This window comes from Microdochium trichocladiopsis (genome assembly GCF_020744255.1).
Source record: "Microdochium trichocladiopsis strain MPI-CAGE-CH-0230 chromosome Unknown B0I36scaffold_5, whole genome shotgun sequence".
NCBI lineage: Eukaryota > Fungi > Ascomycota > Sordariomycetes > Xylariales > Microdochiaceae > Microdochium > Microdochium trichocladiopsis.
The window spans coordinates 961,019-975,891 of NW_025763548.1; the positions used below are offsets into that span (position 1 = coordinate 961,019).

Below are 14,873 nucleotides of genomic sequence, written 5' to 3' on the forward strand. Positions count from 1 at the left end.
ACCTTGACGTGCCGACACGACCACGCGATGCTCCCCGTTTGAATATACACCACGACTTTCCGGCGCCACTAACAACAGCACGGCGTTCCCTCGAAACCCGCCCTTTCACTCTCCGCTCCGGATACCACAACCTCGACGCGTCTTGCTGCATCGCAGTCGCCCATCCTAGGCGCCATCGTGATGGGAGGACCACGAGCGGCGCGTCTGCCCGTGGGTTCGGCGCCATGGATTGCCGAAGAGCGCGCGTCTGCGCAGCAGATTGAGCAAACAGAAGTCGAGGAATTCTCCTTCTCCGCTCGCAACGAGTTCGACTGGCTGCACGAGCACATGGCCGACATATTCAGTGACAACCAAATGTGCGTACATCTCGCCATGCGTTCACGCAACGAACCCATTGCTGACATTATCTTAGAAATGTGGCGGAAATTTTCAAAACACCAGGCAAACTACGGGGGAAAACCCCTCGGACGGTTCGCAAGGTCGATCATATGCTTGACAACCGCGCCGTATGTGTTGCGCGTCCCATTATCGACAATGTACAACAGCTAACACCAGCTTTAGCCCCTTGCCAACCTATTCTCTTCTTCTCCAAAACGCGCTGGAAATATCGCGTCTTCCCAAGCGCCTGCTCAGAGTACGACTCCGGACGTTTTCGTCAGAGCCGATTCACTTGTTCCCTCGACGCGTCCCGAAACTGGCCCGGTAGCGGACGAAGGCGGACAAACACAGCCCATGGGCCTCAAGCCCTTCTCAGTCATCGATTCTGGTTACCATGGAAGCCAGTCTCAGGATACAGTTGCTCACGACGACGCGTCCTTGCTGTTCTCCGATCCCGTTCTCGAGTCCACCCCAGCTGTGAATAGGGTGGCGAAGACTGGACGTGTAGCTTTCCAAGGCTCCCCAGAAAAGACAACCCAGACTATGAGGCAATCGCCGGAACAAACAGTAGACGCGATTCCAGAAACCACAACCACACAGTTTTTCACAGCTCATGGGCCTGGGGATCTCTTCAATGTCAAGGATGCGGCTGTGGCTGAGAGTACGACACCCAGCGGATCGCCTGCCCGAAGCGCCGCCCCTAGCTCTTCCCCGAAAGAGGCCACGAGCAAGACATTACCCCTTCAGACTCCAGCAGCGCCACCACAGCCTACGGAACAACGCGCCGTGGAACCAGTCTTGGACGAGGTATCTGGCTCGCCTTCAGATGGATCAAGCCCTATCAGGCCGCTCCCGAGAAAGAGCAGTCTAAACTTTGCCACTTTACCCGCGCGTCAGCCTATGGTGCACAAAAGCATTGGGGGTCATCAAGCATCGAGAACCAGTTACATTGGGCAAAACCGGAACAGCTACTACAATCGACACACAGGTGGCAAGAGCCTTGGTCGTGCGAGGCATGACTTGTCGGACGAGGAGAATGATGACGCCGATATGGAGGACGCCACAGCACATGGCATGAAGCACATGCACCAAGACAGCGCCATTGCGCACAACAAGACGCAGACGCAGCGTCTTCAGGACCAGATCAACATGCTTGGCCAGGCGAATCAAAATGCTCCAAGGTCGCAGAAGTCATCTTCAGGGGCGCTCACTACGCAGACGGCACAAAACAGCGCGTCTCTTCCCCAGACCAAGCCACGCTCGCCACCCAAGAAGCCGACCACACCAGGAGCTTTCCCGGAGGATGATGATGATGATGACGACGACTGGATTGATCCGGCTGGGCCAGTCGAAGATGCGGCGAAGGCGCTCAGTCCTCGGCCTCTTCTACCAAAGTACCACTCTGCGGATGTGATGGAAGGCGTAGCAGGCAAGGACACTGCCGGCGGTGATATGTTTGCACCAAGAGCGCGAGAAGGATCCCATCCACCTCCAGTGCCGCCTAAAGCAGCAAAGCCCTTTGGCCACAACAAGTCAGCATCAGTATCGGTCTTGCCGCAGACATTTAACCGCGCAGATGCAGACGATGCAAACCGTCTCAAGAAGACGATATCCGCATCTAGTACTCATCTGGGCGTTGTCTCCGAAGACGGCCGCCCTGCCACACCTTCCAAGTCACCCTCTCGGAGTTTCAAGGATAGCCCGATGAAGTCTGTCAAGAAAACTCTGGGATCTCTGTTCGGCCGAGCTAAGGAGCTTGCTGCGAGCAGTGAGGCCATCAGTGCCAAGAGCAAGGCATCCTTGCTTTCCTCTTCGACTCTCAAGCTCGGGCTTCATGCCACACCTTCAACCGAGAGCCTGTGGCGCTTTGGGAAAGACCTGCAAATGTATCCCGACCTTTCTAAGCATATGGACGACGGTGGCTCCATGGCTCCGGACAGCCCGAAGCGCGCCGAGGGTCATCGAACACGGGCCTCTCTGGACAGGGAGAAGGCTGAAGAGAAGCGCAAGGAAAAAGAAGCAAAGGAAGCCCGCCGCGAGGCGGAGCAGATGGCCAAATTGGAGAAAGCCAGAGAGCAGGAGCGGGAGAAGGCCAAAGTGTTTACCAAAGAGCAAGAAAGAATTGCAGTCATGGAACAGCAAGTTGCACTTCAGAAGCAGCCATCCCGAGAAGCGGTGGCACAGCTCCCAGCAACAACACCAGGCCAAACTCAAAAGACGACGCGCACCAGTCCTCGAAAAGCCAAACCGCAGGCGGAGACTGATGAGACGCGCGATCTTGATATGGCAGACGTTCCAGGCTCCATGCCTCCTCCTTCGGTGCCACGCTCGGCAGCGCCCGCGTCCGTGCCGCGGAACAGGGAGATCAAGCGACCCGTGCGTCCAGATACCGCAAAGACAAGGCAACAGCCTACCGTCATCCGTGTCAACACTGGCTCTCAGCATACCCAGCTCTACCCCTCCAATAACACCCTCGCAACAAGTCTTTATGATACCTTGAGCACAGGCCCACAGTCGTACCCGGAGAGCAAAATCGGCCAGCCTTCGTCGCAACACAAGTCCTCGCTACAGAGCATGGGGAGCTCAACTTCTTCAGCCGCTACAGCGGGAAAGCCCAAGGCATTGACTGCAGCTGCAAAGAAGAGGGAGCAAGAAGAGAAGGAGGCGCAACGGAGACGAGAAGCAAAAGCTGAGTTGGATCGGAAGCGGGCCGCGCAAGAAGAGGAGAAGAGGCAGGAGCACCAGAAGAAGTTGGATCTTGAAAGGCAACGCGAAGAAGAGCGGAAACAAGCCGAGCTCAAGAAGAGCGCTCAGCGGCAGGCGCAGATTGAAAAGGCAAAACAGACGAGAGCGCCACCACCGGCCAAGCGGAATCAGCCTACGCCACAAGCGGAGCAAAGCCAGAGAGTCGACCCAGGGCCCCCTCGACCCCAATCGCGCATGGCACCAGCTCGTCCTCAGGAGGATCTTGGGCGCTCGATCCACAATGCGCAGAAGCCGGCCCAGAAGCGCCAGCCACCTGGTGCTGAGACGCGTACCGGGCCAGGGTCACAGCCCGCCGATGCCAAGCGGATGAGAATGACTAGCGACTTTGATAATGACGGAGGTGCCGAGAGCCATTCCAGCCTGAAAGGAGCACCAGTTCGGCCCTCCGGAGGCTTCAAGAAGGTACGTGTGCCACACTCGCTTGTGCGCAAGCTACCAATACTGACTGTTACTGCGTAGGATGTGCCGCCCAAAGCTGCATTCCCCACTGGATATGCAAATGCTCCTGCGAGCGCCACGAGGGATCTATTCAGGCCTGCCGTGACGGGCCAGCACGGTCAACAGGCCAAGGCCGGCCACCCACTGGACATGGCTCAGCTATCGAAGGGCGCGATCCCCTTTGCGTCGAACCCCAATGCTCCTGGTCCGGCACACAAGACTCCTGCAAGGCCGCCGGCTTACGCGGTTGCCAAGTCCGCTATCAAGTCGTCAGCTAAGGCGTCTCCCCGCTTCCAGAACGGAGAGGACATCGACTTGCCCGATATCAACACGGATGATGAGGACAGCGAATACGAAAACCCCAACAAGGGCATGACTGCTGCCTGGGCGGAATCATCTCCCCTGATTTCTAACCTAATAGCACAGGAGCGCGTTGATGTCTTCCAGGTGTTTGGCCCGCCTGCTCCGCTGAACATGGAGGAGGTCTTCCCGAAGAGCAAAGATCGATTCCACAAATTCCGCCAACGGACCTCAAGTGCCAACTGGAGTGGCGCAGACAGACTCACCGAGGACGAGATCCGCCGAGACATGGCTGCAAGGGAGAAGATGCAGAGAGATGGTGCATGGAGTTATGAGATGAGTCGCGACCTGGCGTGAGACTAACGACATTTTCAACGTCAGAGGCATAATGTTTCAGTGCCAGCCTGTTCTTTCTCCACCTCTTGCGACAAATGAAAGACCACGAGAGGCATCACGAAGGCGTTGCGGGTTGTGTTTGGTACATTTATTTTAGGCGCCACGACCACTTCCGACGAAGTGGTTCATGATCATTCAAGTATATCATGGTGATGATATGCATTGTTTTCAGCAGGCATACATATATTGAGGCATGTTTCGTAGACTCTATTGAATGAGGATCAGCGTTTTGCAGAATCGGCCACGTGAGACTTTCTTCTATTCTGTGCCAATCATAAGAGGGGCCCGAAAAGCCTCTATGTTCAAGGCGATTGGGCATATCCTTCTTGGACTCAAGGAGGATCTCTAGGCTTTTCCCCTGCATCAGCAGAAGACTATCAAGGAAGCAAAGCTCCCAAGGTGGCGATGGAATGAATGGCTGGTTGCCACCATGTCAGATGCGCTCTAGCGCAGATCTGGAGAAACATAAGCGCAGGCGGTGCAAGCGAGGCACCTGCCAGACCCACCAGGCGCGATTGTTGCCAATTGCATCATTCCTGTTCCAGCCTAGGCCCCGCGGGTTGCCTCGTCACTCCAGATCCCCCACTTCGACTTTCCAGGTCGCGACCATCTGGATGCACATGTAAATAACAGCAAGCCACCACGAGAACACTGCCAGAGAGAATACACCGCAACCGGCCTATACATACGGACGTCGCATGACGCCTCCTACCACAGCACTTGCCTCGTTACGATCACTTGTCACTGAGCAGCAGAGCATCTGACAACCAGGCCGTCCAGGTGGCCACCAGCGTCACATGCACTAGAGGCGGCTGTGCAGGCAAGGCAGGCATCGCTTCACGACCAACCTGTTTGCTAACGACGCGCATCCACGCAGAGGCCGCCGCTCGCTGGGATTCCCTGGCCTCTCTTGGCGATCCCACTGCTGGGAATGAAACGACAAAGTATTTGACCCTGCCGCGTTTCCACCAACACCACCACACCCACACCCACTGGGCCAGCATCAGTGGCCGCCGCCCCAAAACACCGCCAGAATGCCAAAATGGGACAAGACTCGCAACTACTATGCGGACCTCGAGCTGTCTCCCACTGCTTCGGCAGACGACATCAAGAAGCAGTACCGCAAGCTGGCGATGAAATGGCATCCCGACCGAAACCCGGGCCGAGAGGCCGAGGTCAGCCCTCGCTTCCAGCTTATCCAGTCCGCCCACGAGATATTGTCCGACGAATCCCAGAAGCGCCAATATGACGAGGCTCGCGGCTCGGTCAAGGGCCGATACACGGGCGCCTCCGGTGTCAGGGGAAATCCATGGGCGAACGCGGGAGAGGGCTTTGCGCCTCCTCCGCGCCGTCAAGCGCAGCAGTCATCGAGTACACAGGCGCGGCCGCCGCCTTCGTCAGGAGCTCAGCGCTACGCAAACTTCACTAACGGCATGCCAAAGACCTCCCGTCCAAATCCCGAAGACGATGTGCAGTGGCGTAGGAGCACGGCATCTGCATTTGAGAGCATGCGAAAGGGGCGGTCCAGAGCACCACCCCCACCCCCAACACCTCCACGAGCCCCGACATCTGCCGAGCAAGATCCGAGAACTCCAGGCTCAGCTGCAAGGCCACCGCCGCCCCCGCCGCCTCCAAGAACAGCATCTCAGGCACAAAAGGCACAAGCTTCGTTCGGGAACAGTACAAGGAGGACAGGGTTCCACCCGCATGCTCCAGGTGTCGGTGATGAACCACCCGTCACGAGCAAGAACTACTACACCGACAGATCGCACTCACAATTCTATGATGTGACTCCTCCAGAGCCGACCGAGATCCCGAATGCGTCGCAAACATCGTCCGGGATTCCTGATCCCTTAGCGCAATTCCGAGAGACCGGCGCCGACAGGCGATCAAGCACGCCGTACACTACCGGGGGTGGTGAGAAGACAAGTCTATTCGATTCCGGCCCTGGGCTAGGCAGAACAACCAGCACGCGAAATGCTATACCCCGTAAAGAAGTTCCAAACAACAGCCGGCCTCCAAGACCAAGGAGCTCGAGCCCGAGCAAATCGGGAGGCGATGCTTCTACGCGCCCAGACTTTGCCAGTCCATCCCACTCACGTGCCAGTGAGCGCTATACGCCCCGGCCAGAGACAGCACGAAATCGACCCTTCTTTGATGATGATGATGATGCATCGCCTACCAGAGAGGCCTCTGCCAAACGTAAGAGGGCTCTGAAGTCCTGGATGTTGCTGCTTTGACTAATCGTTTGGTAGATGCCACCACCACCACATCGACATCGCAGGGCCAACAAGCCTCGTCAGTGTATGCCACTATTGCCAAATCTTACAGTACATCTGCTATTCAAAGCCCACGGACCAAGTCTCGGAGCGAGGGAGTCGAGCCAGCTGCTTGTCGCACCTCTTGCTCGTACCATGTTCGATTGGCACAGCCCATTTCAAAGCACGTGCGCTTCAGTATATCAGAACAGTCTCCTAGTGGAGACCCTGAGACGGCACCTCCGACTCTGCTGCCGCACGAGACTGAACAGCTCAAGCAAGTAGCTTATCTGGTCAGCAGCCGCGCCAGGTTCGCAGGCGAGCCTGGCGAGTGTCGTGCGTCGTGCCGGGCCACGAACTCTACATCTCCTCATTCCTCTCACCAATATAGCTACGTAACAAAGACTAACTCGGTGCACACAACTAGATTCGGAACCAGTGATGGCGCCGGTCGAAACCAGTCCGACCCGGCCATGGCCACAAAGGCTAGCGCTGACAATATCAACATGAGCTTTGTACCTCAAGAAGGCAATGGCAGCTGGCAGTTCACGGCAGGAGGAGGAGCTGACGAGGCGCCCTCGCCGCCCAAGCCGAGATCACACTCGGCAGGTCGTCCGGTCCGTCGAGCTACCGGTAGTAGGGGCGCGAAACAGCAGGCGACGGCTAATTCCTCCCCTCGGGACTCACCGCAGCCCCAGCAGCCAGACGGCTTCTCCGCCGGCGAGTGGAGTGAAAAGATCAGCTCCCAGCATTTTGTGCCCCAGCCGTCCGGCAGTGCATCAGCCTCACCCACGCGCCGCGGGACTGGCAAAAAGTCCAAGCCAGTGAGGAAAACGACTGGTACCGCCGGACTGGTCGACGATGACGACAGCGAAGAGTGGCAGGAAATTCCCAAGCCCGCCTCAAGCGGCTTTGAGAGCCCCATAGCCATGGACATTGACACGCCACCACCGCTTGTCTCAGAGCCGCTGACACAAACACGACCTGACAGTGCCCGCAAGATACCTGTGGAGCCAAGCAGACCAGACTGGAGGGCAGGTGCTGGTAACGTTCCTGCAGCGTCAGTTTCTTCACCTGCTCAAGAAGATGCGGTGACGGCTGGCGGGGCCAGTGTATCGAGCCCATCTCCAGCATCGGCATCCGTCCCTATCAGCCTCTTTACTCCTCAAATTGGTGGCTCGGAAGACACTGAGGAGTTCAGAACGACCTTGTCTGACCTGAAACAGACTGAGCCATTCTTGGATCCTCCGGCCACAGGATTGAAGTCGTTTGCCGACCTTCAGTCTACGCTGCCATTCCAGAGCCGACCTTCCGAGCATATTCCGATCGATAAGAAAGCAGTTGTACCGTTGGAATTCCCCACAGCACCCGTGGCGCCGCGTCTTCCACCCACCGTCGCCGTTGCAGGCATTCGTCCGAACATGTCGACGTGGAGGAAGTATGTCTCGGACTTCAACAACTACATGGAGAAGTGGGAAATCTTCAATGGGAAAGTCGTCGAGCACTTCCGGCAACGCCAGGTCAACATGACGAAGAGACGTGAAAGATCAGGCACCGGCTGGCTTGAGTCAACCTCGACCGGGTCCGACCCAGTCACCGACTACATGAACGAGCTGCATCAGGACTGGGATGTGCGGCGAAAATGGACGGACGCCTGTAACGACCACAAGGACCGGGTGCGTGAGTTCTATGAGTTCCGGGAGCGTATGAAATAAAGGTCGAAGGGTTGTCGCACTTGGGACCGGCCGCTTTAAAACGACCGAGCGAATTGATAGTTGGCTTGTACATATGACGAAGCACGCAATTCATTAATAGACCAGCGCTGTTTGAGATATAATAGGGAATTAGAAGCAGACGTCGCTGCAACACCTGAAGTGCGCAATGACTTCGAAATAGACAGGCTCTTGACCCCGGATTTCTGGGTCTTTGAGGCCCCGAGTAGCATGAACTCCAGCGACTGACCTGAATATCCCAGGTTCCGATAATCTCACCTAGAGAAGCCTTCAACAGTCCGGTCGAGACATGAAACGTCTCAAGTCTCTCTCGGGTCACATGAGCATCTCAAGGCGAGGAGCACCCAGGCCAAGCCGCACGGATCTCTACATCTGGACATTTTGTGTCAGGCGGCTGGGACTGCAACGAATATATACCATAATATGCTTCGTCTCCTCCATGAAGCAGTAACCAATCAGCAATTCACAAGAGTTGCTTCCCCTCCATCTCGATTGGTCTAGTGGTCAGGATACCTGCTTGTCACGCAGGTGGCCGGGGTTCGATTCCCCGATCGAGAGTTACCTCCTCCTTCTTTTTGCATTTAATCTGTATCTTCTTGTTGCCCTGTCCGCGTAAGCAGCTTTTTTTGTGTCGCAAATGTTTCTAGCTATCGTCCTCTGGCACAGAGTGGGTGTGGTGGTGGTGGTGGTGGTGGATGATGATGTCTACGGGTAGGATTGATGGAGGTAGGTACTGCTACATGTCCTCCTGGTTTTGGGTTCATTTTCAAGACTGCTCTGTTCGTGCTGCTTGGTCGAGCCATTCCAGGTGCAAAAGCACTGAGGCAGCACCACGCGCCGATCTCGGATACACGAGAGATGCTGGTCTTGGTGGGAACTGGAGAGATTGCGGGCTCCATCGGCCAGGGCGGTAGCGGCTAGAACTTGTGGCCTGTGGGGTTTGAAGCTTCCGAAGGCGGGCGGCTCTCAAGGGCCGGCATGTACCTGCTGCATCTGGGAGCATCTGCTACCAATACTAACTAATACTACTACTGCTGAGAGAAGCGGCCAGGCAGTCTCGTGTGCCGCGTCAAGACACGAGGCCATCGTGGTTTAATACGGAGCACACATACTCGGCGTGTATGTGCTTACCATGTTCTGCGGCTGGTCCATCTATCTGCTGGACTCTTCGTGGCTGCGATTGGGTGTGTGTTGCCGGGAAATCAGCCACAGCAAACAGCCCGGGCGGTCCTATCTCTCGACTTCTCCCCGCCATTCCATCCCCAGCTATCTCCTCCTCACTTCCCCATACTCCGGAAGCCCTATCGGATCGGGAAGGAGCCTTGGAAGGCAAGGGTCTAGATAAGTCAGCTCAGCCGGGCTGGCTTGGCCACAAGCCCTTGCCTGCCGCCGTAGGATCGATGAGAGGAGATGCGGTGGTGGGAAGCCGGACGACGGACCCGAAGGATGGCGGGAGCCAGTCCAGTCCCCTCCCTGTATCGGGGGCCAGAGTCGTTCGGGAGTTATGGCCCGCTGAACAACATGCGGATTTGATCCAGAGGACACTTTGAGCCGTCCAAGGCACTCTGGACTGTTCCCTGACCGCATGTTGCTGCCGCTGCCGCTGGTGGTGCCGCTCTGGACGCGGTTCGACTCGCGACCCCATCCGGGAGTACCAAGGTACTTGTGTGCCTACCTGAGATATGTAGCCTCCTCAGGTACCTCGGCAGGCAAACGGACGCTACCTAGGTACCTCGCAGCAGGCAACTGACATGACGTTGTGTGGAGCCGGCCCTGCCTGCCCCGCCCGAGACCGGGGGGTCCCAGTTGGAACCCACTTGCACGGCCAATGGCGCCCTGGCAGATTCAAATGCGCTGTGGGGATCACCGCGACCGGAGGCCCTCACGGCCGGTCCGATCATCGGCTCACCGGATTCTCTCTCTTGGAGGGGCGGCGCGTTGTCTGTGCACGGCACGGCTAGATGTTGTCCCATTGTTGGGTGGTGTGCCGCGTTGCGTGTCTAACTTGCGGGCACCTGGGAATAGAAACTCAGACGGGGCTCCAGTGGTAATTGGGAGGGGGCGATCACGGCGGTCTCGGCAGTGGGCAAAAGGCGACTTTGGGGTTTTGGCCACCTTTTTTCCCCAGGAAACTCAAAATACTTATTAGCCCTTGGCCCCCTCCAACCCGAGCGTCAGCTTGTAAGACCCCCTCCCCTCCCACTCCGACTTGCCTTGCTCAAGTATTTCGCCTGGTCTATTCTACCAGTCCGGCCTCGTCCTTGTCTCTTGTTCCTTGGTCACAGAGATCCAATTCCATATCAAGACTGTGTTTCTGCCCCGCCTTCGTGGTCCTCGACAGCACTCGTCGAAAAAACAGGCCAGTTACACAATCCACAGCACCGGCTGAACGCAGCCCGCCCCTACGTCACCATGCCTTCCGCCGAAGGTGCCCCCCAGACCCTCTACGACAAAATCATCTCCGACCACATTGTCGACGAGAAGCTCGACGGCACGGTCCTGATCTACATTGGTATGTGGTTACCCCAGGTTCAGAAAGGGGAACAGCAATCACTGGGGGGTTCTGGCTTTGCACAATTCTTGCTGACAGTGCTTTGCGCGCCCAAAAACAGACAGGCATCTTGTCCACGAAGTCACCTCTCCTGTACGTGCAGCCTCGACCATTGCCCGGTCCCAGAGAAAAAAAAAACCCCGATATAAAGCCTTTCGATTGGTAGGATAGCGAGCACATTGGCTGACATTTGATGCTTTGGCACTGTAGCAAGCCTTTGAGGGCCTCAAAAATGCCGGCCGGAAAGTGAGAAGACCAGACTGCACTCTGGCAACCACAGATCACGTACGTTTTGACATCCCCTTCCTGTAGTGGGAACCACGAATGCCATATACTAACCAGTGACTTCCACACCCATCAGAATGTTCCCACCACCTCGAGAAAAGGCATCAAGGACATTGCGACATTCATCAAGGAGGACGACTCGCGCGTGCAGTGCATGACGCTCGAGGAGAACGTCAAGGACTTTGGCATCACGTACTTTGGCCTCGGCGACCGCCGCCAGGGCATCGTCCACGTCATCGGACCCGAGCAGGGCTTCACTCTGCCCGGCACGACCGTCGTCTGCGGCGACAGCCACACGTCGACGCACGGCGCCTTTGGCTGCTTCGCCACGGGAATCGGCACCTCCGAGGTCGAGCACGTGCTCGCCACCCAGTGCCTCGTCACGAAGCGCAACAAGAACATGCGGATACAGGTCGAGGGCGAGCTCGCCGCGGGCGTCAGCTCCAAGGACGTCGTCCTCCACGCCATTGGCAAGATCGGCACCGCCGGCGGCACCGGCTGCGTCATCGAGTTCTGCGGCTCCGTCATCCGCGGCCTCAGCATGGAGGCCCGCATGTCCATCTGCAACATGTCCATCGAGGGCGGCGCCCGCGCGGGCCTCGTCGCCCCCGACGACATCACTTTCGAGTACATCAAGGGCAAGCCGCTCGCGCCAAAGTTTGGCACCCCCGAGTGGGATCGCGCCGTGGCCTACTGGCGCTCCCTCCAGTCCGACCCGGGCGCCAAGTACGACATTGACGTCCAGATCGATGCCAAGGACATCATCCCGACAGTCACCTGGGGCACGAGTCCCGAGGACGTGGTCCCGATCACCGGGGTCGTCCCGGACCCCGAGACCTTTGCGACCGAGGACAAGAAGGCCGCTGGCCGGAGGATGCTCGAGTACATGGGCCTGACGGCCGGCACCCCGATGGAGGAGGTCCCCGTCGACAAGGTCTTCATCGGATCGTGCACAAACTCCAGAATTGAGGACCTGCGGGCCGCCGCCTCTGTCGTCAAGGGCAGGAAAAAGGCCGACAATGTCATCGCCGCCATGGTCGTGCCCGGCTCTGGCATCGTCAAGGAGCAGGCCGAGGCCGAGGGCCTCGACAAGATCTTTACGGACGCGGGCTTCGAGTGGCGCGAGGCTGGCTGCAGCATGTGCCTGGGCATGAACCCGGACATCCTCTCGCCCAAGGAGCGCTGCGCCAGCACGAGCAACCGCAACTTTGAGGGCCGCCAGGGCGCCCAGGGCCGCACACATCTCATGTCACCCGTCATGGCCGCGGCCGCGGGCATCGTCGGCAAGCTCGCCGACGTCCGCAAGCTCACGGGCTCCACGTCGAGCCCGCACGTCGAGGCCTTCCAGGCGGCTCCCTCGTCGTCGTCGTCGGCGGCCTCTGCCGGCAAGCCCACACCCGACAGCAGCATCGCGACCGACGACGACGCCAAGGAGCGCCTGGCCGACGAGCCCGAGGACAGCTCGCCGACCACCAACACCACGCCCGCGGCGAAATCCTCGGAGAGCGGCGGCGGCGGCATGGAGAAGTTTGTCGTGCACAGGGGCCTCGCGGCGGCCCTGGACCGCAACAACGTCGACACGGACGCCATCATCCCCAAGCAGTTCCTCAAGACGATCAAGCGGACGGGCCTGCGCGACGGCCTGTTCCACGAGCTGCGCTTCGACGGCCAGGGCAACGTCAAGCCCGACTTTGTCCTGAACCAGGAGCCCTGGACGCAGGCCAAGATCCTCGTCTGCACGGGCGTCAACTTTGGCTGCGGCTCCTCGCGCGAGCACGCCCCCTGGGCCCTGCTCGACTTTGGCATCCGCTGCATCATCGCGCCCTCGTTCGCCGACATCTTCTTCAACAACACCTTCAAGAACGGCATGCTGCCCATCGCCATCCCCAACAAGGCCCACATCGACGCCATCGCCGCCGAGGCCCGCGCGGGGCGCGAGATCGAGGTCGACCTCCCCAACCAGGTCATCCGCGACGCCGCCGGCACCGAGATCTGCAAGTTCGACGTCGAGGAGTTCCGAAAGTACTGCCTCGTCAACGGGCTCGACGACATTGGCCTCACCCTCCAGCTCGACGACAAGATCTCGGAGCACGAGCGCAGAATCACCGAGACGTGGCCCTGGATCGACGGCACCGGGTACCTCAAGAGGACCCGCGGCGGCAAGCTCGCCGTCAAGCCCGCCAAGGTGCCCACGACGAATCGCGGCGAGGAGATCAAGGATCCGATCGACTGGTAGTTTTTCTTTTGGTCGTCTTTCCTCCGTGGAGGCTTTGTTCTCTGGTTTTCTTTTGGGGGTTTCCTGATCCACGGCATTCGCCGGCTTGATTTGCTTGGAGAGGCTTTGCTACTGCTGCCTTGCTTGATCGTTTTCACGAAAGGGGGAAGGGAAGTTTGCCACGATTAACGAGATATCTCACGACCAAAATTCCTCCGCTGATGGATATAGGAAGAGAATGCAAAGAAAGTAAAAGTAAAAGCGTTCCTCACATATAAATGATAACTGCCGCTCGGTGGAAGCCTAAGGTGATTTGCATGTCTGTCGTGAAATATTCACTCCCATACCTGTGTGAAAAATGCGCAGCTGAACATTTTGCTCAGCTCAATGAGCAAGGACCTGTTAATATGCGCAGGGTTCTTCTCGATGCCATCCAGTTGGTTAACAATATGATGTATATTTCTACTTGTGTAAACACTCAGAGTCCCTCAGCGACTGTCAGCATGTCCCTAGTCTTTCCTGTTTGCAAGGAGCTTACTTTGTTTCCCATGCGAATCGAGACCAAGACCACTTTCACGACCCATATGGGAACCAAGCTTTAATCCAGTTCACCACAAGGAAAGCCCAGTAATACAAGACACCTGCGGCAAGGACATACAATATCGTGAGTCCGAGTAACGCCACGTCCGCCCAAGTGGTTCTGCCGACCCGCATCCTCCATCGGATTCCCGAGCGCCCGCAGAATACCGGCCTGATCGCCAGCCACCAGGCCCCAATGATACCGACAAACATCAGGAATGCCAGATTCAGCACATTGAGACAAAGCTCCAGCTTTCCCGGTCGGAATTGAGCTGCACGCGCGGCATCATCAGCCTCACAAGCTTTAGCCACCGCAATCTGGGCCTTGACATGTCCCTTGTTTGCACGCTTGCAAGCCTCTGCTGCTCGCTTGTGTGCTTTCCGTCTCCCACGTTCCTGTGCTCGACCGTAGCCAAAATGTAGAGTCAGTGGCTCTTTCCTGCCCACATTGCTGCAAACATCGTCAATAGAGCGACCGTAGTGGTGATCACGAGTGAAATAGTCAGCCACGCCGTCGGATGAGTGCACAAGATTTTCCTGGTCGTGATCATCAATTGTTGGCCAATGATCGCCATTGTAGTGACGACTGAAATCCCCCGAGCCTGGGTATTGTGACGCCAGCAGAGGGCTCTCCGCGGGGGACCGGTCTTGGTAGTGCTCCCGGAATCCTCGTACCCTAGAATCACGGAGACGTGAAACCGATTGACCCATGGCTGTGTCTTGGTATTCTGGCACAAAACTTCCGGTATGTGATTGGTTTCTGACGTCACTATCTTGGTCGTCTTTCGCCGCTTCCCCGGCGGTGCCTGCGATGTTTGTGTCGGGGAGCCACGAGATGATGGTGTTTGTGATGGAGGCCCACAGCAGACTTGTCACAAATACATTGGGATGTTGCTGTGCAGGGACACGTTCTCCTGCTGTCGCGGTCGCGGATAATATTGCTTGCCGCTGGAGCTGTGGCGATGTCTCTCTCG

At 57.6% G+C, this 14,873-nt stretch overlaps 3 protein-coding genes and 1 non-coding gene across 4 annotated transcripts; all 4 read left to right on the top strand.

The window, feature by feature from the left end:
• Nucleotides 1-180: 180 nt before the first annotated feature.
• On the top strand, nucleotides 181-4,239 carry B0I36DRAFT_349026 (uncharacterized protein; the record flags this gene model as incomplete). Its single annotated transcript, XM_046156753.1, has 4 exons — nucleotides 181-356; nucleotides 413-506; nucleotides 562-3,546; nucleotides 3,604-4,239. The coding sequence occupies 4 exons, from the start codon at nucleotides 181-183 to the stop codon at nucleotides 4,237-4,239; spliced, it is 3,891 nt and encodes a 1,296-aa protein (XP_046012531.1).
• A 675-nt stretch (nucleotides 4,240-4,914) lies between these two features.
• B0I36DRAFT_322625 (uncharacterized protein) lies at nucleotides 4,915-8,465 on the top strand. Its single transcript, XM_046153875.1, has 3 exons — nucleotides 4,915-6,480; nucleotides 6,534-6,582; nucleotides 6,964-8,465. The coding sequence occupies exons 1-3, from the start codon at nucleotides 5,313-5,315 to the stop codon at nucleotides 8,249-8,251; spliced, it is 2,505 nt and encodes an 834-aa protein (XP_046012532.1). The 5' UTR covers nucleotides 4,915-5,312; the 3' UTR covers nucleotides 8,252-8,465.
• A 290-nt stretch (nucleotides 8,466-8,755) lies between these two features.
• Nucleotides 8,756-8,827, top strand: B0I36DRAFT_t78. The gene has a single exon. It is a non-coding gene; the product is annotated as a tRNA-Asp (tRNA).
• A 1,561-nt stretch (nucleotides 8,828-10,388) lies between these two features.
• On the top strand, nucleotides 10,389-13,629 carry B0I36DRAFT_288574 (3-isopropylmalate dehydratase). Its single transcript, XM_046151651.1, has 4 exons — nucleotides 10,389-10,781; nucleotides 10,882-10,913; nucleotides 11,031-11,105; nucleotides 11,182-13,629. The coding sequence occupies exons 1-4, from the start codon at nucleotides 10,682-10,684 to the stop codon at nucleotides 13,339-13,341; spliced, it is 2,367 nt and encodes a 788-aa protein (XP_046012533.1). The 5' UTR covers nucleotides 10,389-10,681; the 3' UTR covers nucleotides 13,342-13,629.
• The last annotated feature ends 1,244 nt before the right edge of the window (nucleotides 13,630-14,873 follow it).